Source organism: Dermochelys coriacea, chromosome 9, assembly GCF_009764565.3.
Source record: "Dermochelys coriacea isolate rDerCor1 chromosome 9, rDerCor1.pri.v4, whole genome shotgun sequence".
Classification (NCBI taxonomy): Eukaryota; Metazoa; Chordata; order Testudines; family Dermochelyidae; genus Dermochelys; species Dermochelys coriacea.
This window is the reverse complement of record NC_050076.1, coordinates 62,152,676-62,176,964: the sequence shown is the minus strand read 5'-3', so window position 1 is coordinate 62,176,964 and position 24,289 is coordinate 62,152,676. Positions and strand designations below refer to the sequence as shown.

General features: G+C 53.9%; 1 protein-coding gene across 1 annotated transcript; it reads right to left on the bottom strand.

Moving 5' to 3' along the window:
• Positions 1-12,177: 12,177 nt before the first annotated feature.
• XPNPEP2 (X-prolyl aminopeptidase 2) lies at positions 12,178-23,966 on the bottom strand. The gene is made up of 4 exons (XM_043491547.1): positions 23,739-23,966; positions 13,103-13,176; positions 12,449-12,559; positions 12,178-12,186 (listed from the first exon to the last, which is right to left on the bottom strand). The coding sequence occupies exons 1-4, from the start codon at positions 23,785-23,787 to the stop codon at positions 12,178-12,180; spliced, it is 243 nt and encodes an 80-aa protein (XP_043347482.1). The 5' UTR covers positions 23,788-23,966.
• Positions 23,967-24,289: the final 323 nt, after the last annotated feature.

The following is a 24,289-nucleotide window of genomic DNA, read 5'->3' as shown; positions in this document are numbered from 1 at the left end:
GGCTTTCCAGACCTGGTACTCCCCGATGCATACTTCAGGAGGTGAAGGCCGCTTGCCGCCGCTGCTCGGGTTTATCTCGACGGGTCCTGCACGAGGGCACGCCCCGCCCACCCACTAAACCCAGGCCCGCCGGACCTTTTAATTGGACCTCCCCCGTGGACCCAACCGATCCCTTCACCCCTTCACTAGAAGCCGGCTGCACGAGATGCAGCCGGTCTGTTTTCAAACCGCGCCAAGAAAACATCTCTACACGCTCGTGTTCCACACCCTTCACGCCCGCACCCTCGTGTCCCGCCCCGATACAAAAGGGCGGGACCTCCTGCCACCTTTGGAGGGTGCAGAGCCCCGGTGGGCCAGCCTATATTCCATCTTAGTCCCAAAGCCCGCCGGGGATGTCAGTTGGCGGCTCCTTCACGGAGCCGTGAGCACGGGCGTGTACTTGGCGCGGTTCACCACAATCCCAGACACCTGCCCCTTTTGCGGCGTGAGGGATACCCTGGCACATGTCTACCTGGAGTGTGCCAGGCTGCAGCCCCTATTCCGGCTCCTCACCAATATCTTATTACGTTTTTGGTTGCACTTCTCCCCTCACCTTCTCATTTATGCACTCCCTATCCGTGGCCCCACAAAGTCCCGGGATCTCCTGGTCAACCTCCTCCTGGCCCTAGCTAAATGGCCATCTACAAACCAGAGTGAGGAGGTTGGCCGATGGAGTCTCCTGTTGACTGTGGGGCCTATTTCCGATCCTCGGTCCGTTCACGTATCCGGGCAGAGTTCCTCTGGGCGGCGTCCTCTGACTCCCTTGACGCCTTTGAGGAGCAGTGGGCTCTGTCCGGGGTTCTCTGCTCAGTGTCCCCGTCCGGTTCCCTTCTTTTGACCCTTTGACCGCACTCCTGTCCCTGTTATTTTATTAGTTGTCCCCCGGAATTTTTTGGGTATCTAGGTCCTGTGGATCCCCCTTTTAGGCTGGGGGGGACCCTTTAGCAGTGGACGGGCTTCGCCCGCCCACTTCCCGGATCCCAATAAGACTTGACTACTGGACCCCCCACTCTCGGGTGCTGCTACTGCTGCAACTGCAGCCCCGGGGGGGGGGCTGCTAGCCCACTCCCCAGAGAGGAGGAGTGAGGGACCCCAGCCACTGCTGTTGTGGACACCACCACCACCACCTGAAAGGGGTCCTTTCTGCCTGCCTGGACTACAACCTGGAGTTCCTGGAGCTGCTGCTGCTGCAGAGGCCGCTGCCTGGAGCTGCTGAAGCCCGAGGAGGAGAAGAAGAGGATCATCTGCCAGTGGGGCAGCACCTAGAGACTTTGCAGACCACCGTGGAGGGGGCCCTAAGACTGAGTAATTTCCAAACTGTGCTCTTGCGGTGGGGGTTTTGACTGTGTTTGTAGGGACACAGGAGGTGTGGCGTGGAGCTGCCCCCCGATCCATCTGTGTGTCCCCCCCAACCCCCACCACTATTACCACCACGGCTACCCCCTCCATCACCCCCACTGCCTCAGCTCCTGCCTCTGGACTCAGCTGCTTGCTTGGCTTGCCACGCCCTATTTCCACCCTTTGGGCCAGAAGCAGCAGCCAGCTAAAAAAAGACTTGTGCAAGTGCACATGTGCCCCCCCGGACTGCCTAACCCCCAGCTTTGCCCTTTACTACCTGCCCCAGTTGCCACTTGCTTTGCCTCCTCTTTTGCTCCAGCCCCCCTTACTAGCTCCAGTTTGTTTGCCTGCCCCGCCCATTTCCTTCTGCAGCCTTTGTTTGTTTGCCCCGCCCCAGCCTCTGAAGCTAGCCCCTTGGTTTCCCTGTTCTACCCCCAGACCGCTTAGCCCCTCGCTCCGTGTGCCCATGCCCCCTCCCAGGCGCTTGTGCAATTCCCCTTTTTAGTTGCAACCCTCTTCACTGCACCCTCAATGTTGTTGAATCCCCCCCCCGCATAGTGCACCAAGAGGAGCCGGAATTTCCACCTTGTGTCGGTGACTGACCCTTAGCCCCTGATTGCCCCCCGTCCAGCCCACCCCTTTTGGCGCCCTCCTCCCCTGCCTGCAGCCTAGCGGGGAGGAGTGGTCGACCTGCTTCCCCTCTCCCCTCCTCCTTTTGGTGTCCCCCTTTCCTCCTTGTTCATGATGGCGGGGGATGAGACGGGTGAGACCCCTCCAGCAGCCCAAGCTCCCCCTCCCCCGCCTACCCCTCCGTCACCCCTCAAGCTTCTACCTCCGCTGCCAAACCATCTGCCATCGCCCCCGCTGGGGCACCAGCAGCGACGGGCACCGGGGTGACCTCCACTGCTACCACATCTCCCCCCCCTCAGATTTGGGGGGAGTCCCCCCAGCCGGCGGGAAGGGCCAGGGGAAGAAGAAGGGGAAGGGCCCCGCTAAAAAGACCAGGCCCTCCATTGCAGGGGCTGTCCCCGATGCCCCGGCCCCATCTCCAGCTGGGGCGCCCCTCCCCGCTGTTCCCTCCACCAGCTCTGCAGGTGTCCCTCCCCCGGCCCCCAGAGCATACGCCCAGGTGGCGGCAGCCCCCCCGCCTGCCGCTACATCATTTCTCCAGCCTACCGCCTCCGCTACCATCTATAGCGGCCGGGGCCCCTTTCCCACCATGACCAGGAAGCACGGCGTCCGTTGCCTCCTGGTGCCCGCCTCACCCCACGTGGAGACCTATGTGCGGGCATTGGTGAGGGTGGTGGGGCCCACGGCCATTGTGGCGGCCTCCAAAATGTATGGCAAGGTCGTCTTCTTCTTAGCATCGGAGGCCGCCGCCCAGGAGGCGGTGGAGAAGGGCCTGGCGGTGGGGGGCGTGTTCGTCCCCTTAGAGCCGCTAGAGGACCTGGGCGTCCGCCTGGTCCTGACCTCCGTCCCTCCCTTTCTCCCCAATGCCGCCCTGTTACCCGCCCTTTCTACCTTGGGAAAGCCCATCTCTGTCATCAGCCCTCTCCCGTTGGGCTGCAAAGACCCTGCCCTCCGTCACGTCCTCTCGTTCCGCCGGCAAGTGCAGCTTCAACTGCCGCCGGCGGCGCGCCACGGAGAGGCACTCGAGGGGTCCTTCCTAGTCCCCTACCAGGGGACCCATTACAGGGTGCATTATGCCACGGGGGAGGCCCGGTGCTACCTCTGCTGGGCGATGGGGCACGTCCGGAGGGACTGCCCCCTGGCCCGGGAAGGAGGGGAATCCAGGACACCCGAGCCCCGGCAGGACACCGGCCCCGTCATCGCCGAGGCCCCTGGCTGCCCGGCACCCGAAACCGCCCCTCCTCCTTCCCAGTCCACCATTGCTCCCGCTCGGGCCCAAGGGGCACCTCCCCAACTATGCCCAGAGGAGCGGGAGAACCCCGCCCCCGCTGCTTGCAATTTGGCGGGGCCTGTGGAGGAGGGTGCGGCAGGGACACCGCCAAGCATGGGAGAGGGCCCACCCCAAGGGGAATCTTCCCTCCCTTGTGCTGCCCCACCGTTACCCCCTCGAGTCCCTGAGCCATCGCCTCTGCTCCCTGACACAATCCCTGCTAGCCAGCCCCCGGATGATGCCATGGAGGGCTGGGCCCTAGTCCAGGGGAAGCGAGGCAAGCGGAAGTCTCGAGCTCCGCTCCTCCCATCTGACGCGGAGGCCCCCCGGAAGACCAGGAAGGGGGGCACCGATGCCGAGCCTTCCCTTCTACCCACGGGTGTGCTGCATCCACCAGAGCCGGCTGGGGAAGACGTGGCAGCACTGGAAGGCGGTATCTCCCCTCCACGGGAGTCCCTCCCCTCCAAGACCCCCGAGGCACCATCTGAAACCCCAGTGTGCCCCGAAGTAACCGTCGCGTCAGGTGCCGGCGGGGAGAATCCCGGGGTAGCGGAAAACAATTTCCCCTCTATATATGAGGAGATCGAGGCCCTGGGTCTGACCCCGGTCACTCAGGGGGAGGACGATCCTATGCCAGCGGGCCTCGATCTGGGCGACTTCATTCCAGCCCCCCTTTCCCCATACTCCCTCCCCGTAACCGTTGCTTCTGCTCCCACCTCCGCGGAGCCCCTGGACTCCTCCATCAACCTGGCTGCAGAGGGCACCTCGCTGAGAGCCGCCAAGCCAGTTGAGGCGACGGCCAGTGCCACGCGGCTGAAACCTGAGCCACCAGGGGCATCCCTCGCTGGTGAGGAGCATTCGACCTCCTTCCCGGGAGAGGACCCTACAGAAGAAAGTCCACCTCCTGATGCCGTGGCTGCCAAATCCACCAGAGAGCTTGCGCCCGGCATCCGTGAGAGCCCTCTCCCGACCCAGACTCTCACCTCTACCACTGCCCCTGCCCTTATCCCGCCCACCTCCCGAGATATTATTGCCACCCTTGGGACAGTCTCCTTCCCCTTTCCAACAGATGACTCCCAGGGAATGGCCTTTGTGTTTGCCCGTCCCGACCCACCAGGGGCTGCTATCCTCCCTCCGCCGCCCCCATCGCCCCAGCATTCAGGTCAACCCATCAGGAGCCCCGTCGGGGGTCCGCACCCTGTCTGCCCATCTCGCTGGGCCAGGGGGCTGTACCAAGGGCCCCATCGGGGAGCAACCAGACCATAACCCCAGCCCCCCATGCGCTGCGAGAGGAGTTGCGGGAGTTCCTAGAAGACGTCCGTGGCTCCCGCAACAAAGTCCAGCTTGCCCTCCAGCGATGGGGGGACTTTAATCAAATCCTCCGGGCCGCAAGGGCCCTCATAGGGGAAGGTAAAAGGACCGGGAGGCAGGGAGCCGCGGCCTACCAGCGGGTCCACCACTTCCGTGACTCCTTACTCACCTACGGGGTGGGTCACGGACTGTTGCGCGGCCCGCCGGGAGCCACGAGCATCCCTGCCGGCGAGGATCCCCCCCAGCCCTCCTTATGGCACCCTTTACCATCGCAACATTGAACACCCGTGGCTGTAGGATGGGTCTCCGCAGGTCCCAGGTGCTCTCCTTCCTTCGAGAGGGGAGGTACTCTGTGGTTTTCCTGCAGGAGACCCATACGGATCCGACCGCCGAAGACAGCTGGCGGCTGAATTGGGGGGACAGGGTCTACTTTAGTCACCTCACAGTTCATACGGGTGGAGTAGCGACCCTGTTCTCCCCAGACCTATGGCCCGAGGTGCTGGGGGTCGCCGAGGCTGTGCCGGGTCGCCTGCTGCACCTCCGGGTCTGCATGGAGGGGCTCGTAGTCAACCTCGTCAACATCTATGGCCCAGCAGCGAGCCCGGAGCGGCTGCAATTCTATCAGCAGGCATCCGCCTTCCTCGGCACCTTGGATCCTCAGGAGTGCCTGGTCCTGGGAGGGGACTTTAACATCACCCTTGAAGAACGGGACCATGCGGGGACGGAGCAGAGCGCGGCCGCCGTCGCCGTCCTCCAGGAGATAGTCGAACACCACTCCCTGGTGGACGTCTAGCGTGAGCACCACCCGGTTGACACTTCCACCTTCACCTTTGTCCGGGTGGAGGCCCATCAGTCGCGGCACTCCCAGTTGGACCGCATTTATTTATCACGCTTTCATCTTTCACGAGCCCACTCCTCCAGCATCCGGCCAGCCCCATTTTCTGACCATCATTTAGCCACCGTGACAGCCTCCCTCTGCGCGGAAAGGCTGGGGCCAGCCTATTGGCATTTTAACAACAGCTTGCTGGAGGATGCGGGCTTCGTGGCATCCTTCCGGGAGTTCTGGCTGGCCTGGTGAGGGCAGCGGCGTGCCTTTCCCTCGGCGCGGCGGTGGTGGGACCTAGGGAAGGTGCGCGACCGGCTCTTCTGCCATGACTACACCCGGGGCACCAGCCGACGGAGGGATGCGGCGATAGAGCAGTTGGAACGGGAGGTCTTAGAGCTGGAGAGGCGTCTGGCCGCCAGCCCTGAGGATCCGCCCCTCTGTGGAGCATGCCAGGAGAAGCGGGAGGAGCTCCGGACCCTCAAGGACCATCGGGCCCGGGGTGCCTTTGTTCGATCCAGCATCCGTCTCCTTCGGGAGATGGATCGCGGCTCCTGCTTCTTCTACGCCCTGGTGAAAAAGAGGGGGGCTAAAAAACATGTCATCTGCCTACTGGCAGAAGATAGCACCCCCCTCACGGATCCGGTGGAGATGTGCGGGAGGGGGAGAGCCTTCTACGCAAGCCTTTTCTCACCGGATCCGACCGATCCTAACACTTGCAGAGTGCTCTGGGAGGAGCTCCGGACGGTCAGCGCGGGCAACGAAGACTGGCTAGAGCTGCCTCTCACTCTGGCCGAGTTCTCAGAAGCCCTCCGCCGCATGCCCACCAATAAATCTCCAGGCATGGACGGGCTGACCGTGGAGTTGTACCGCGTGTTCTGGGACGTCCTGAGCCCAGACCTAGTCACCGTCTGGGCTGAGTCTTTGCAGAGTGGAGTTCTCCCTCTTTTGTGCTGGCAAGCTGTGCTCGCCTTATTGCCGAAGAAGGGGGACCTCCGCAATTTACGAAATTGGCGTCCCGTCTCACTCCTCAGCACGGACTACAAAGTCATGGCAAAAGCAATCTCGCTGCGGCTAGGGTCCGTGATGGTGGACGTGGTCCACCCAGACCAGACCTACACCGTCCCGGGCCGCAGCATCTTCGACAATCTATATCTAGTCCGGGATCTTTTGGAACTTGGGTGTAGGGGTGGTCTGTTGTTTGCCCTTTTGTCCTTAGATCAGGAGAAGGCGTTCGACAGGGTGGATCACGGGTATCTCCTGAGCACTCTGCAAGCATTTGGCTTTGGACCCCAGTTTGTGGGTTTTCTCCGAGCGCTGTACGCCTCCGCAGAGTGTTTGGTCAGGCTGAACTGGACCCTGGCTGAACCGGTCAGCTTCGGGCGAGGAGTACGGCAGAGGTGCCCCCTCTTTGGCCAGCTGTACGCTCTGGCGATCGAGCCCTTCCTCTGTCTCCTCCGAAGGAGGTTGACAGGGTTGGTGCTGCGGGAGCCGGAGCTGCGGCTGGTCCTGTCGGCGTACGCTGATGACGTGCTCCTCGTGGTCCAGGACCCGGGCAACTTGGCACGGGTGGTGGCTTGTCAGGCCATCTATTTGGCAGCCTCCTCCGCACGGGTCAACTGGGTCAAGAGCTCTGGCTTTGTGGTAGGGGCCCGGTGGCAGGCGAGCTACCTCCCACACGCGCTTCAGGCCATCTGGTGGAGCACGGGTCCGCTGCTCTATCTCGGCGTTTACCATTCTGCCACACATCGCTCTCCGCCGGAGAACTGGCAGAATTTAGAGGGCGGGGTGACAGAGTGGCTCCAGAAATGGACAGGACTACACCGGTGCCTCTCCCTTCAAGGGAGAGCGCTGGTGTTTAATCAACTAGTCCTGTCCATGCTCTAGTACCAGCTCAACACTCTGGTCCCGGCCCCGGGTTTCCTGGCCAACCTCCGGACATTGATTCTGGAGTTCTTTTGGTCAGGACTGCACTGGGTCCCTGCAGGGGTTCTCCATCTACCTCTGGAGGATGGAGGGCAGGGCCTGAAATGCCTGCTTACTCGGGTCCATGTCTTCCGCCTCCAGGCCCTGCAGAGGCTCCTTTATGGTGCAGGTAGTCCGGCGTGGAGCATACTGGCACACACCTTCCTGCACCACTTCCGAGGGCTCCGATACGACCGGCAGCTCCTTTTATCTCCTTCCGAGAGGTCTTCCGCAACACCTCTCCGGGCTGCCGGTCTTCTACCAAGACCTCCTCCGGACCTGGAAACTCTTTTCAATGACCAGGTCTGTGGCGGTCACCGAGGGGGCAGATCTCCTCGCGGAGCCCCTGCTACACAATCCCCAGCTCCGTGTGCAGGTGGCGGAGTCCCGCTCGGGGCGCCAGAGGTTGGTTCTGGCAGAGGTCACAAGAGTCAGAGACCTCCTGGACTATGACCGGGGAGACTGGCTGGATCCCCTGATGCTCGCTCAGCGCATGGGACTTTTTAGATCTTGTACTCCCCGGAGCATACTTCAGGAGGTGAAGGCCGCTTTGCCGCCCGCTGCTCGGGTTTATCTCGACCGGGTCCTGCACGAGGTCACGCCCTGCCCACCCCCTACCCCGGGCCCACCGGACCTTTTAATTGGACCCCTGCCCCGTGGACCCAACCGACCCCCTCACCCCTTCACTGGAAGCTGGCTGCACGAGATGGAGCCGGTCTGCTTTCAAACCGAGCCAAGAAAACATCTATATACGCTCGTGCTCCACACCCTTCATGCCCTCATCTTCGTGTCCCACCCCGATACCAAATGGCGGGACCTCCTGCCACCTTTGGAGGGTGAGGAGCCCCGGTGGGCCAGCCTATATTCCACCTTAGTCCCGAGGCCCGCCGGGGATGTCAGTTGGCGGCTCCTTCACTAAGCCGTGAGCATGGGCGTGTACTTCGCGCGGTTCACCTCAATCCCAGACACCTGCCCCTTTTGCGGCGTGAGGGATACCCTGGCACATATATACTTGGAGTGTGCCAGGCTGCAGCCCCTATTCCGGCTCCTCACCAATATTTTATTACGTTTTTGGTTGCACTTCTCCCCTCACCTTCTCATTTATGCACTCCCTATCCGTGGCCCCACAAAGTCACGGGATCTCCTGGTCAACCTCCTCCTGGCCCTAGCTAAAATGGCCATCTATAAAACCAGAGTGAGGAGGTTGGCCGATGGAGTCTCCTTTGACTGTGGGGCCTATTTCCGATCCTCGGTCCGTTCACGCATCTGGGCAGAGTTCCTCTGGGCAGCGTCCTCTGACTCCCTTGACGCCTTTGAGGAGCTATGGGCTCTGTCCAGGGTTCTCTGTTCGGTGTCCCCATCCGGTTCCCTTTGTTTGACCCTTTTGACCACACTCCTGTCCCTGTTATTTCATTAGTTGTCCCCCGGAATTTTTTGGGTATCTAGGTCCTGTGGATCCCCCTTTTAGGCTGGGGGGGATCCTTTAGCGGTGGACGGGCTTCGCCCGCACTCTTTTCGGATCCCAATAAGACTACTTTTCCATAGCTATCTGGCCTTGCCCCATCACACATCATACTTTCTATTTAAGCAACAGATACCACACACTACAAACTGAAGGCCAATGTTAAGTGCCTTGTCACTTGTTCATCCTGAAGTTGAATACCGGTTCCAAACAAGACCAGCAAATGCTCACTATATTTCTGCAAGAAACTCAACTGACTGGCTAGAAGCACGTGGTGCAACAGTGAAAGACTCAACAGTTGAAAAAGTGTAGAACTCTCTCACCACATTCAAAAAATTTGCATACATGGCTGATGAATGCACCAATGCAAATGGGCATCAAGTATTAAGTCATTGTGTATGTTATCTTGATGTCCGTGGTAGGCCAGTAGATGTATTTCTAGATGTTCAAGTTATAGAAGACACATTGGCTGCATCTGTGACAACCTACATCTTAGAAGAGTTAAATGCTTGTCACTTGAACCCCAAACAGATGGCTGCTTGTGCATTTGATGGACCTGCAAACTTCTCTGGAAGACATGGTGGAGTACAAGTTTTGCTCAGAGAAAAGTGTAAGGCTACTCTCTCCTATGCACACTACAGAGGCCATCTACTCCAACTAGCACTAGTACGAGCTGCAGATTCTTCAAAAGACATTAAAAAAGCTACAGATTTAATGTCTTCAGTAGATTCTTTTTTCAGCAAGAGTCCAAAAAGACTGAATATCTTGGAAAATACAGAAGATATAGAAGATACACTGGGACTGAAGTTCAAATTAGTCCTACCTGGGAAAATCCTTTCTCTGTTTCTTGGCTGTCTTAAAATTACTCCAGCCATTATTACTGGCTTTGGAAAGTATCTACCAAGATGGGATGGATCTAAGTAGTGAGGCTGGTGGATTACTTTTGCTACTACGTTCAGAGAAGACTATTGCTGTTCTCTCTCTTGTAAGTCTACTGTTGAAACCACTTGGGTCATTAAACAATGCCATCCAGGCATCTGCTACAACAGTAGTGGATCTTTGTCCAGCAATAGAAGCTACATTTGGATCAATCAGAGAGCTATCCATTGAAAAAGTATTGGAAGAAGCAAAGACTTCAGTCCAGAAGTTGAGTAATAAAGGCATGATGAATGATGAAAAATGATGAAATGATGAAAAGGAATGCTCAACAGTAGCTGTTGTGACTGGGAGTAACAAGAGATGAATTCCTACTTCTTTCATACCAGGAAACAGCACAAAGATTGGGTCAAGCCACTAGTGATGATAAAAAAGAAGTTGAAGTCAAATCTTCATTCGTCGTATGGTATTCCACACTGTGTTCAAATTCTCTATTCTGTCCTGAGCACATGGCAGCCCCATTGCTGGTAGTGCCTCACTCCACTTAACTGTAGGTGTTTTATAGGACAGAGATCTGTAAAAGCTACACAGAGGTTGAGTAGAATCTAGAAGTTGCTGTTGTAGATTTTTAAGAATCAAGTCTGTGTACTTTTTCAGTTGTCTTAACAAACACTTCTTGTCCTCTTCACTTAAGGATTCAATATATATTCAATATTGAATTTTCATCTTTGAATAGAATTTTGTGTTTTGAAAGAAGTCGCCTTCTGCCTGATCATGTGAATGAACTAATGAGCATATCAATTGAAGGAATGGAAGTACCGGAAACACAAGAAGCCACCAAAGATGAACGCATTGCATTCAAGAAGTTCATTAACAGAGTTGTGCAAAATTATAACAAGAAACCAAGAAGGATGTAGTTGTAGTGCTTCATAGAAGCATTGACTCCCCACCCCCGTAAATTCAAACAACCTCCTCTAATTTAAATTTCTGGGGAAAACACTGTTTTACGCTGTGTTCCTATCAACTAATAAATCTTCTGTTTTACTGGCTGGCTGAGAGTCACGTCTGCCTGTGGAGTTGCGGGGCAGGGCCCTCTGGCTTCCCCAGGAGCCTCGCCCAGGCAAACTCGCTGCAGGAAGCGCACAGTGTGGAAGGGGATGCTGAACGCTCCAAGGTCAGACCTAGGAAGGTTGAAGTTGTGTAAGCTTCTTGCCCTGGAGACAAGAAGGCTCCCCCAGAGTATTGGCTTGCTTTGTATGGAGTAGTTCCGGAGCATCTCCCTGGTGACTCCCTGGTCACTCCCTGGTGAAACCATGCGGAGACACCCAGCAAAGCACTTGCCTGCTCCCGCAGAGATACGCCATCACAGCGCTTGCGTGCCCCCACAGACACCCCAGAACAGCACACGCCAGCCACCCCACGCAGAGACACACCATCCCAGTGCACGCCTGCCCCCTCATGCAGAGACACACCATCCCAGCGTACGTCTGCCCCCACCCCCATGCAGAGACACGCCATCCCAGCGTACGCGTACCCCCTGCACGCAGAGATACGCCATCCCAGCGTAGGCCTGCCCCCCCCATGCAGAGACATGCCATCCCAGTGCACGCCTATCCCCCACACGCAGAGACATGCCATCCCAGCTCACGCCTACCCCTGCACGCAGAGACACGCCATCCCAGCATACACCTGCCCCTCCACGCAGAGACACGCCATCCCAGCGCACGCAGAGACACGCCATCCCAGCGCATGCCTACCCCCCGAACGCAGAGACACGCCATCCCAGCGTACACCTGCCCCTCCACACAGAGACACACCATCCCAACGCACGCAGAGATATGCCATCCCAGTGTACGCCTGCCCCTCCATGCAGAGACACGCCATCCCAGGACACGCCATCCCAGTCACGCAGACACACGCCATCCCAGCGTACACCTACCCCCCACACAGAGACATGCCATCCCAGAGTATGCCTGCCCCTCCACGCAGAGACACGCCATCCCAGCACATGCCTACCCCCTGCACGCAGAGACACGCCATCCCAGCTCACGCGTACCCCCCCCACAGAGACACACCATCCCAGCGTACACCTGTCCCCTCACACAGAGACACGCCATCCCAGCTCACGCCTACCTCCTCCACGCAGAGACATGCCATCCCAGCACACACCTACCCCGGCACGCAGAGACACGCCATCCCAACGTACGCCTGCCCCTCCAAGCAGAGACACATCATCCCAGTGCACGTCTATCCCCACCCCCCACGCAGAGACATGCCATCGCAACGGACGTCTGCCTCCCCCCACGCAGAGACACGCTATCACAGCACACACTTGCCCCCCAAGCCACTCAACACCCAGCACAGTGCTGCTGCCCAGGGATGAGGGCGTTGAACAGCCTGGAGACTGGCAGACACCAGCTGCCCAGTGGGACTCTGCCCTACAGCTCCTCCCACTAGCAAGGCTCATGGTGTCTGGGGGGCAGGGGCTGTGCACCAAGGGGGACAGGATCCAGGCAGGGGAAAAGAGCTGGTGTTTGGCCCAGAAGTGCTGGGCCAAACAGCTATGCTCCCAGGGACAGGCACTGAGGGCCTGAGCCGCAGGCAGGCACTCTGCAAAGGGTGCCAATTCCCGCTCAGGGTGCAGCAAATGCTGGGGCCCCTGCCCTGGGGCATGGAGGGTGGGGGAGACCCTAGGGCAGGACAGAGTCCTTGAGACTGGCAGCCTGAGCCTTACCATATGTGCATCGGTGGCTGGGATGATGTAGGCACTGATGTTATAGAACTGCATGCGCTGGCGCAGGGCATTTAGCTGTGCACTCGTGTCCGTCGCCGTGGGGGGCAGGAACTGAGGTCACAGAGAAACACACTAATGAGGGGCTGATTCCCGGAGCAGCCCTCTGCCCTCCTGGCCTTCCGTGGGGGCCCTGCACTGCTGGCATGGAGAGCAGGAGTAGTGAGGACGTGCAGCTGTGCTGACCACTCTACTCCTGTGTGCTGCCAGGCAGGGCAGCATGTCATTGAAACCACCCAAGGGCTGGCTGGCTGCTCCCTGGGGCTCATAACAGACGGCCCTGGCAGCGCATGGACCCTCTGACGTGTATTGCCTGCACTCGGGGCTCTGGGGCTCAGAGCTGAGCACAGAACAGGACAGAGACAGTCTTCAGAAAGACAGGGAGGTGCCCCTGTGTTATGGGGGGCTCGGCTTTCTGTTCAGGCCCTGGCTGGCTGCCCTTTGGCTACCCTGCCAGGGTATGTGGATCCCTTGCCTTGCACTGAGAAGCAGGGAGAAGGCTGGAAGCAGAGAAGGGCGGAGAGGAGGGAGAAGGCCTGGGCCCAAGAGACTCTGGCTAGTGGGGGGGGGGTGCAGTCAGGCGCGGGAGGATCTCACCGGAGGGGATGTAGTGCAGTCTCTGATGTCACTCCTGGCAGAGCTGCTTTGCTTCGGCCATCCCATAGCACAGCCTAGGAGCAAGGGAGAGAACCACATCAACAGCTGCTAGGATGCACCCCTCTCCCTGAACCACTGAAATCCCTCCTCCTCATTCCCTGCCATGTGTTCCTGGTGCCCCGTAAGCCCCAGCGCTGTGAGCCCAGACCTCTCTTCCTCCACAAAGCACGGCTGCTCAGAAGGCCATGCAGAGACAAGGAAGATGCCAGTGTTCTAGCAGTGGGCTTATGGGGCCCAGAGCCAAGAAGCAGGGCCTATCTCCATGTCACACTAGTACACAACAAAGAGCCTGGTTGTGAGGAAGACTTCCCCCAGCCTGGAGACAGTACAAAGCCTGTGCTGCAAACGCTGGTGATAGTTGATGCTTTTCCTAAAGCTTCAGCTCCTGTAGTCCTGTGAGTTCGGAGAATCTTAGCTTTGTAAAATATAGTATGTTCCCAGCCCATGTGGTTGTGGAGAGAAGCCAGACATCGTTGGCCGAGTGCAGCTGGAAGGCTCAGAAACCAGGAGGTTTACATGTATTATTGTTTTAAATCTCATGACTTTTCAGCCAATCTCATGATTTCCTGACTCCAAGTTTTTGAGTGCTTGGGTTGGTGACACTCAAACTCAGGACTGGCCTGGCATGTGATCATTCTCTACCACTGCCTCCTGCAGAAGAGCAGAAGCAGAGGCTTTGTTCGCTCCCCTGCCCTAAAGCAGAACGCAAGCCTGGTGCCCAGCATTCAGCAAATAGCAAATTCACTTAAAAATGCATGTTTCATGTCCTGAACTTGTTCAAGAATTTGCGTTGAATTCAGCCAGTTGTTTCAGCCCCAAAAAGAAACATTTTGGAAATGTTGACTTAGTCTGTTTTAACAATATCAATTCAAAGCGACGTTTGAAATGCTTCATTCAACCTGGTTTTCATTTAGTCAAGAAACCAGTTCTCACTGACCCAAGGTTTTTTTTCCTGTTCAGCCACGAAACCCCCAAATCAATGATTTGCTCAACCCAAGCGGAACAGAGCTGTGGCCTGAGCAGGAGGCAGTACCTGGGACAGAGCACATCCTAGGGCCGGGTTTCGATAGTAGTGTGGCACCCAGACTCACCTCGGCAACAGATTGCTTTCTGTTGGACATGACCAAGTTAGACTCCAACTCGCTTAAATATTTTAGCATCAGGGTGAAATGTTCAGACTTTGCTGACTGTAAGTGAACTAGATACATGGGGTAGGTTCACACACAGTGTGTGTGTGGGGGGGTGTCTGTGTGGTGCATGTGTGTATACTAGGGCCGTCAAGAGATTAAAAACATTAATCGCAATTAATCGCACGATTAAAAAAATTAATAGAATACCATTTATTTAAATATTTTTGGTTGTTTTCTACATTTTCAAATATATTGATTTCAAGTACAACACAGAATACAAAGTGTACAGTGCTCACTTCATATTTATTTTTTATTACAAATTTTTGCACTCTAAAAATAATAAACAAAAGAAATAGTATTTTTCAATTCACCTCAAACAAGTGCAGAAGTGCAATCTCTTTGTCATGAAAGTGCAACTTACAAATGTAGAATTATGTAAAAAAACCACCCGCATTCAAAAACAATGTAAAACTTTAGAGCCTACAAGTCCACTCATTCCTACTTCTTGTTCAGTCAATCGCTCAGACAAACAAGTTTGTCTACTAGTTTGTTTACATTTGCAGGCGCTAATGCTGCCTGCTTCTTGTTTACAATGTCCACTGAAAGTGTGAACAGTCATTCTCATGACACTGTTGAAGCCGGCATGGCAAGGTATTTATGTGCCAGTTGCACTAAAGATTCATATGTCCCTTCATGCTTCAACCACCATTCCCGGGGACATACGTCCATGCTGATGACGGGTTCTGCTTGATAATGATCCAAAGCAATGTGGATTGATGCATGTTTCATTATCTGAGTCAGATGCCACCAGCAGAAGGTTGATTTTCTTTTTTGGTGGTTCGGGTTCTGTAGTTTCTGTATCAGAGTGTTGCTCTTTTAAGACTTCTGAAAGCATGCTACAAACACTGTCCTCACCAGATTTTGGAAGGCACTTCAAATTCTTAAATCTTGGATCGGGTGCTGTAGCTATCTTTAGAAATCTCACATTGGTACCTTCTTTGCATTTTGTGAAATCTGCAGTGAAAGTGTTCTTAAAACAAAACTGGGCCATCATCAGTGTTCCCTCTAATTTTTCCCATGCATATGCGGAATGAATTTTGTTATGTGCACCAATATGGAGGTGATGTGACACATCACCTCCATATTGGTGCACATAACAAAATTCATGTGGTGTGGATGGAGCCAAGGGGTTCGGAGTGTGGGAGTGAGGCTCAGGCTGGGGCAGAGGATTGGGGTGTGAGGGCTCTGGGGTGGGGCTGGGGATGAGGGGCTCAAGGCTGGGGCAGAGGGTTGGGTGCGGGGGAAGGTGAGGGCTCCGGCTGGGGATGCAGGCCGGGGATGCGGGGTTTGGAGTGCAGCTACCCGGGGGCTACGGCAGGGAGAGAGGACTCCCCCCCAGCTCTCTCTTCCCACAGCAGCACCTGGGCTGGGGGTGGGGGAGGAGAGGCACAAGGTGTAAATTTTAACATGGAGAGTAATTAACCATTGGAACAATTCACCAAGGGTCACGATGGAGTCTCCATCACTGAACATTTTTAAATCCAGACTGGCTGTGTTTCTAAAAAAAGAACAGGAGGATTTGTGGCACCTTAGAGACTAACAAATTTATTTGAGCATAAGCTTTCATGGGCTACAGCCCACTTCATCGGATGCATAGTTTATGCATGAAAGCTTATGCTTAGCCCCACCCCAGAGCCCTCACACATACACCCCCGCACCTCAATCATCTGCCCCAGCCTGAGCCTCACTCCCACACTCCGAACCTCTTGGCTCCACCCACACCACATGAATTTTGTTATGTGCACCAATATGGAGGTGATGTGTCACATCACCTCCATATTGGTGCACATAACAAAATTCATTCCACATATGCATGGGAAAAATTAGAGGGAACACTGATGATGGCCCAGTTTTGTTTTAAGAACACTTTCACTGCAGATTTCACAAAATGCAAAGAAGGTACCAATGTGAGATTTCTAAAGATAGCTACAGCACCCGATCCAAGATTTAAGAATCTGAAGTGCCTTCCAAAATCTGATCAGGACAGGGTGTGTAGCATGCTTTCAGAAGTCTTAAAAGAGCAACACTCTGATGCAGAAACTACAGAACCCAAACCACGAAAAAAGAAAATCCTTCCCCACTCTGAACTCTAGGGTACAGATGTGGGGACCTGCATGAAAGACCCCCTAAGCTTATTCTTACCAGCTTAGGTTAAAAACTTCCCCAAGGTACAAACTTTGCCTTGTCCTTGAACAGTATGGTGTCACCACCAACTGTTTTAAACAAAGAACAGGGAAAAAGACCACTTGGAGATTACTTTCCCCAAAATATCCCCTCAAGCCCTTTCCTGGAGAAGGCTTGATAATAATCCTCACCAATTTGTACAGGTGAACACAGACCCAAACCCTTGGATCTTAAGAACAATGAAAAATCAATCAGGTTCTTAAAAGAAGAATTTTAATGAAAAAAAAGGTAAAGAATCACCTCTGTAAAATCAGGAGGGAGAATACTTTACAGGGTAATCAGATTCAAAACACAGAGGATCCCCCTCTGGGCAAAACCTTAAAGTTTACAGAAAACAGGAATAAACCTCCCTCTTAACACAGGGAAAATTCACATAAAATAAACTAATCTGCCTTGCCTATACTGGTTGCAATATTGCAGACTTGGATTAGGATGGGTTGGAGAAGATGGATTTCTGTCTGGCCTCTCTCAGCCCCAAGAGAGAACAAACATGTAAACAAAGACCACAAACAAAAGCCTTCCTTCCCCCCCGCCCCCAATTTGAAGGTATCGTGTTCCCTTATTGGTCCTTTGGGGTAGGTGCCAGCCAGGTTAGCTGAGTTTCTTAACCCTTTACAGGTAACAGTATGTTGCCTCTGGCCAGGAGGGATTTTATAGCACTGTATATAGAAAGGTGGTTACCCTTCCCTTTATATTTATGACAGTCTCTAAGGTGCCACAAGTACTCCTGTTCTTTTTGCAGATACAGACTAACATGGCTGCTACTCTGAAACCTGTGTTTCTGAAAGCTCTGCCCTAGGGATTATTGTGGGGCAGGTCTCTGGCCTGTACAAGTCAGGAGATCAGACTAGGTCACATTGGTCCCTTCTGGCCGTGGAACCTATGAGTCTAAGGTTCTACACTGTCTACACTGCCACTTTCAGAACTAAAACTTTTGTTGTTCAGGGGTGTGAAAAAACACCCCCCTGAGCGACAAACAAAAAGCGCCAGTATAGACGATGCTTTATCGCCGAGAGTCATGTTCCTGGCAATAAAGCTACCACCACTTGTTTAGGGAGGTTTTTTAATTGCTGGGAGAGCTCTCCCCCACCGATAAAGCGTGTCTACACTGCCTACGTCACCGCGCGGCCGTGGCAGTGCTGCTGTGGCCTCACTGTAATGTGGGTAGTGTAGACATACCCTAAGAAAGGGGAATAGTGTTCTTACAGATTCTGGGTTTAAGGTATTATTCTTGGAACTGAGATATAAAGTAAGGCAGGGAGCCTGCAGGATCTGAGGAGCGCCCTGGGACAGCACCTGTCCACAGGCAGGAAGATGGGGCAGAGAGAAACGTATCTCATGGGATACAGAAGAGCCAAGGTTTAGGTAATGATACTGGTTTTGGGGGCTGGGGGATTGGAGATGTCCCCCACACGGGGGATCCTTCCACTCCCCTTTCCAGGGGATCTCAAGGAATAGTTTGAAGATGTTCTTCCAAGGAGCACTTCTCCCCAGCTGTGTTGTGTTTCTATGTCATTGTCCAGCTGGCAATTATGAGGCGCGAGCTCTGTGAGTCGTATGGCTTTCCCAGCAGTTCTGGAACGCATAGATTTGATCCCTAGAGAGCAAGACTCGGCTTCAACAACACAAAACTGTACATCAGATAAAAACCGTGCAGTGTCTCACCCTCTAAACATGAGCAGGAGAGCACCAGGATTGTGAGAGAGAGTTCCTGGAATCAGCCAGAGAGCATGAAGGTGTTTGCAGCTGTGAGAAAGAGACTGATTGCAAACAGGGATTCTGGACACATTCAAGGTTTCCAATAAATACGTTTTCCTGCATCCAAAGGAACCACAAGCACCTCAGCCCCAAGAGAGGTGCCTGCGCTGGAGATCAGAACTGGAGGAGTCAGAGCAAGGTGCAGAAATCTGGAGAGCTTGTGGGCGGTGTAGATGGGAAGGGGAACAGAGTGGAGTCAGGTCATGCTCCATGTACTGGGGGAGCAGAGTGGATGGTTGTAACACTTGGGCTGTAACTTTTCCCTGCTTAGGAATTTATCATGGAAACTAGGTCAAGTTAGTTTCAACAAAGAACGTTATGAACAGGTGCAAGAGAACCGCAGAGACACTGGGTTAGTCAGAACCAAACAGGCCACGTTGATGTCATCCAAGGACTGCTGAAATGATACTAAGTAAAAGCAGATGATGATGTGGAGCCAAAATTGGGATGTTGGATATTAGGCCTAATTGGTGGAGAAAATAATGAGGGGCTGAACCATTCCGCCCACCCTTCCCTGTGTGGGTCCTTAAAGAAAGAACATTTTTGGGGGAAAGACAGAACAAACAGACAGAAGAGGAAGAACAGATGGAGGCTACTGAAACAAGCTTCACCATCATACCACCCCCACCCCCGTTTCCTGGGACCCTGGGCCTTGATCATCCTGCTCCTGAGAGATGTCCTGACCAGACCAAGCCAGAGGGAGGAATCTAGCTGACATCGCCACCTCTCTCAGCTCCATTTGAATTCCCAGCGCCTGGCATGACAGTTTTACCACCTTGACACTGTCAAACAAGGGCTATTCCATCTAAAATCACCTTTTACAGCAGCTCACGCCCACCTCAGCCAACTTCATCTCTTTTCCCAGAAAAGACAGGCTCTCCCCTTGCATCAGGGGAGGGGGAAGCAGAGAGGAGGCCAGGCACTCGCTGTGTATTTGGGGGCGGGAGCAGAGAGGAGGCCAGAGAGGAGGCTGGGCATTCGGTGTGTATCGGGGAAGGGGGGAGCAGAGAGGAGCCCAGCATTTGCTGTGTATCGGGGGAGGGGGAGCAGAGAGGAGGCTGGCACTCGCTGTGTCTTGGGGAGGTGGGGAACAGAGAGGAGGCCGGGCACCCGCTGTCTATCTGGAGGGTGGGGGATAGAGAGGAGGCCAGGCAGTCGCTGTGTACTATTTACTATAGCTAAACATAAATGTGTCCAAAGAATGCAGACCACACGTAGAGGATGGGGGACTCTATCCTGGGAAGCAGTGACCGTGAAAAATATTTCAGGGGGTGGATAATCAGTTGAACATGAGCTCCCAGTGCTACAGGGTGACCAAAAAAGCGAATGCATTCCTGAAATGCATAAAAAGGGAATCTCGAGTCAGAGCTGAAAAGTTATTTTACCTCTGTGTTGGGCACTGGTGCGACCGCTGCTGGAATCCTATGTTCAATTCTGGTGTCCACAACTCAAGAATGATGTTGATAAACTGGAGAGGGGTCAACCAAGAGCCATAAGAACAATTAAAGGATTAGAAAACCTGCCTTACAGTGAAGGGGCTTGATCTATTTAGCTTAACAAAGCGAAGGTTAAGAGGTAACTTGATCCCAGTATATAAGTATGTCCATGGGGAAGAAATCAATCTAGCGGAGAAAGTTATACCACGATCCAGCAGCTGGAAGCTGAAACTAGACAAATTCAGATGGGAAATAAGACATACATTTTTATCTGTGAGAGTATTAACCACTGGAACAATTTAGCAAGGGTTGTAGTGGATTCTCCATCACTGACAATTTTTAAATCAAGATTGGATGTGTTTTTAAAAGATCCAATCTGAGAATTATTTGGGGGCAGTTCTCTGGCCTCCGTTATACAGGGGTGGGGGGGGGTCAGGCTAGATAAGAGGTGGGCAAACTACAGCCCAGGGGGCCGCATCTGGCCCTTCAGACATTTTAATCTGGCCCTTGAGCTCCTGCTGGGGACGGCGGTCTGGGGCTTGCCCTGCTCTGGCGCTTCAGGTGAGGAGCGGGGTCAGGGGCTTGCCCCACTCCGTGCATGCCGTGGCTCCATGCAGCTCCCGGAAGCAGCAGCATGTCTAGCTCCTACGCGGAGGAGCAGCCGGGGGATCCCCACACCGCCCCTGCAACTCCCATTGGCCTGCACCCCCAGCCAGAGCCCTCAACCCCTCCCACACCCAACCCTCAATTTTGTGAGCATTCATGGCCTGCCACACAAGTTCCATACCCAGATGTGGCCCTCGGGCCAAAAAGTTTGCCCACCCCTAGACTAGACGATCACAATGGACCCTTCTGGCTTTGGAATCAATGAGCCTATGAGCTAGGTAGATCTTCAGCATCATGGGAGGATGGGCAGGGACTGCGATTAGTGGGGACTTGCTGACCAGCAGACCCTGCCTGGAGCATTCCCCCCCTGTACCGTGGTCCCCCTAGAGACTGCTGGAACAGGGCTCCCTTCTGGTGGATGCTTGAGCCATTAAAAAACTAAGGAAATTAGAATCATAGAATCATAGAATCATAGAATATCAGGGTTGGAAGGGACCCCAGAAGGTCATCTAGTCCAACCCCCTGCTCAAAGCAGGACCAAGTCCCAGTTAAATCATCCTAGCCAGGGCTTTGTCAAGCCTGACCTTAAAAACCTCTAAGGAAGGAGATTCTACCACCTCCCTAGGTAACGCATTCCAGTGTTTCACCACCCTCTTAGTGAAAAAGTTTTTCCTAATATCCAATCTAAACCTCCCCCATTGCAACTTGAGACCATTACTCCTCGTTCTGTCATCTGCTACCATTGAGAACAGTCTAGAGCCATCCTCTTTGAAACCCCCTTTCAGGTAGTTGAAAGCAGCTATCAAATCCCCCCTCATTCTTCTCTTCTGCAGACTAAACAATCCCAGCTCCCTCAGCCTCTCCTCATAAGTCATGTGCTCTAGACCCCTAATCATTTTTGTTGCCCTTCGCTGTACTCTTTCCAATTTATCCACATCCTTCTTGTAGTGTGGGGCCCAAAACTGGACACAGTACTCCAGATGAGGCCTCACCAGTGTCGAATAGAGGGGAACGATCACGTCCCTCGATCTGCTCGCTATGCCCCTACTTATACATCCCAAAATGCCATTGGCCTTCTTGGCAACAAGGGCACACTGCTGACTCATATCCAGCTTCTCGTCCACTGTCACCCCTAGGTCCTTTTCCGCAGAACTGCTGCCGAGCCATTCGGTCCCTAGTCTGTAGCGGTGCATTGGATTCTTCCATCCTAAGTGCAGGACCCTGCACTTATCCTTATTGAACCTCATTAGATTTCTTTTGGCCCAATCCTCCAATTTGTCTAGGTCCTTCTGTATCCTATCCCTCCCCTCCAGCGTATCTACCACTCCTCCCAGTTTAGTATCATCCGCAAATTTGCTGAGAGTGCAATCCACACCATCCTCCAGATCATTTATGAAGATATTGAACAAAACGGGCCCCAGGACCGACCCCTGGGGCACTCCACTTGACACCAGCTGCCAACTAGACATGGAGCCATTGATCACTACCCGTTGAGCCCGACAATCTAGCCAGCTTTCTACCCACCTTATAGTGCATTCATCCGGCCCATACTTCCTTAACTTGCTGACAAGAATGCTGTGGGAGACCGTGTCAAAAGCTTTGCTAAAGTCAAGAAACAATACATCCACTGCTTTCCCTTCATCCACAGAACCAGTAATCTCATCATAAAAGGCGATTAGATTAGTCAGGCATGACCTTCCCTTGGTGAATCCATGCTGACTGTTCCTGATCACTTTCCTCTCCTCTAAGTGCTTCAGGATTGATTCTTTGAGGACCTGCTCCATGATTTTTCCAGGGACTGAGGTGAGGCTGACTGGCCTGTAGTTCCCAGGATCCTCCTTCTTCCCTTTTTTAAAGATGGGCACTACATTAGCCTTTTTCCAGTCATCCGGGACTTCCCCCGTTCGCCACGAGTTTTCAAAGATAAAGGCCAAGGGCTCTGCAATCACAGCCGCCAATTCCTTCAGCACTCTCGGATGCAATTCGTCCGGCCCCATGGACTTGTGCACGTCCAGCTTTTCTAAATAGTCCCTAACCACCTCTATCTCTACAGAGGGCTGGCCATCTCTTCCCCATTTTGTGATGCCCAGCACAGCAGTCTGGGAGCTGACCTTGTTAGTGAAAACAGAGGCAAAAAAAGCATTGAGTACATTAGCTTTTTCCACATCCTCTGTCACTAGCTTGCCTCCCTCATTCAGTAAGGGGCCCACACTTTCCTTGGCTTTCCTCTTGTTGCCAACATACCTGGACATTACTGGACAAAAACGTTAGTATGAGGTTAAGGTTCAGAGCGTGCCCACAGATTGGTCAAATTAGGGTACAAATCCTCACAAGAATGTATTATCAAAGAATGGTTATCAAAAATCAACCTGTAAGCAGCCAGGCTATTCAGAGCCAAGGTAACTTTAGAGCGAGGCAAACATATCAAAGCATGCAAATCCACAGCAAAAGAGGGCAAACCACCTTGTAGTGATACCCCAAGGTGATCTGAAATGGAGTCAGGCTTAGCCATTCACCAAGATCTTCACACAAAGCTAGAATGCCCCATGCACAGGGCCAACAGCTGTATTCTGCAGATTCGTGGTCAGATACATGGATGACTGCCTGGAGGATGCCATTCCCTACACTCTGCTGCTTACTCAGGGGCTGGTCCTGAGAGAGGCCGCTCAGCACAGCACAGGATCGGACCCTGCCAATTCCACATGCCAAGATGCTCTCTTGGCTGAGTTATCGACTGAGTCTCTGCTTCCAGAACCGGAATCACTCTGGGCTTAGTTTGCTGCTGCTGGGATTTTAATCTCTCTTGCTCTCATAATGTCAGTCACAGCAGGCCACCGGAGCACATCCCAGATCACTTGCCATCTGCTTGTGAAGGTGCCCAGCTGGGCCACTGATCTTCCCTGCACGAGTCCAGGCTGCACTGACCAGTGCTTTGGGGTTGGAAAGTCCATTGCATATTCCCACAGTTTGTCCTTTAGTCAGTCTGTCATGCAGGGGCCACAGATCAGTGCCCACAGGAGGGACAAGCCCCCAGGGCCAGCAGGAGCTAGAGAGCTCTGCTTCAGGTCTGGGGGACGGGGGCAAGAACTAGCAGTACTATTGTCCTTTCTAAGAAGAAAACCTCACTTTTTTTCTCTGGGATGCTGAGCAAAGAGACTTGCCTTTATTTAACCCTAAACTTCCAACTCAGATCTCAATACCAAGACAGGCACATGGGTCCCGGCCCACAGCAGTGAAAGGAAAGGCATGGGCTAGATATTTGAGGGGATGAGGGGGGATTAGATAGATAGATAGATAGATAGATAGATAGATAGATAGATAGGCAGGCTCAGTGGGAATAATGGTTTGTCCCCCCAGCTCTCCATGCTGGTGCCATCTGAATGAAGACTCTCACCAACATACCAGAAAGGAGAAGCATCCAGGCCCATGTGGTCCAGTGCGAAGAGGGCATGTTTCCTTGGCAGTCCGGAGCCTTCTTCTTCCAGGTGCAATCGAAGAGCCCAGGTCTGAGTCTTTGATTCCAAGTCCCACTCCTCCTGTCCAGAAAGTGTTGCAGCTGTGCCCGCGAGATAGCAGGTCCTTGTCAGCAACAGGCCGAGAGCTAGCTTTCAGATTCTTTTCACTTCCTCTGTCCTCGCAACCAGATAAAAGCAAACAGATAATACAGCAAGGGACAGGGTCCCAAAGTCCAAAGGTCCATCCAAAGGCAGCAGCAGTGACAGACAGTATCAGAGAATCCATCTTAGGCCTGCTCCCCGGCACACTTCTGGGTAAGGCTGGGGCTTGAAAAGGACTGGAAAAGAAGCAGCATATGAGCATGTGCCTTGCTTTGCTCCGGCCGGCTCTTCTGAGGGCCTGACAGGAGATTTGTCTAAGCAGGTGTTTATGCTAGGAAGGTCATGGATACACGGTCTCCCTGGAAGTCTCACAGACCCAAAGATCTGGCATAGGGG

Bases quoted from the DNA above. Each gene is read 5' to 3' on its own strand.
- XPNPEP2 (XM_043491547.1), bottom strand. From the start codon at position 23,787: ATGCCCTCTTCGCACTGGACCACATGGGCCTGGATGCTTCTCCTTTCT. The intron at 13,177-23,738 runs GTATGTTGGTGA...CCTTGCTCCTAG, and splicing joins CTGGATGCTTCTCCTTTCTG to GCTGTGCTATGGGATGGCCG. The intron at 12,560-13,102 runs GTGAGATCCTCC...CTGTGACCTCAG, and splicing joins ACTGCACTACATCCCCTCCG to TTCCTGCCCCCCACGGCGAC.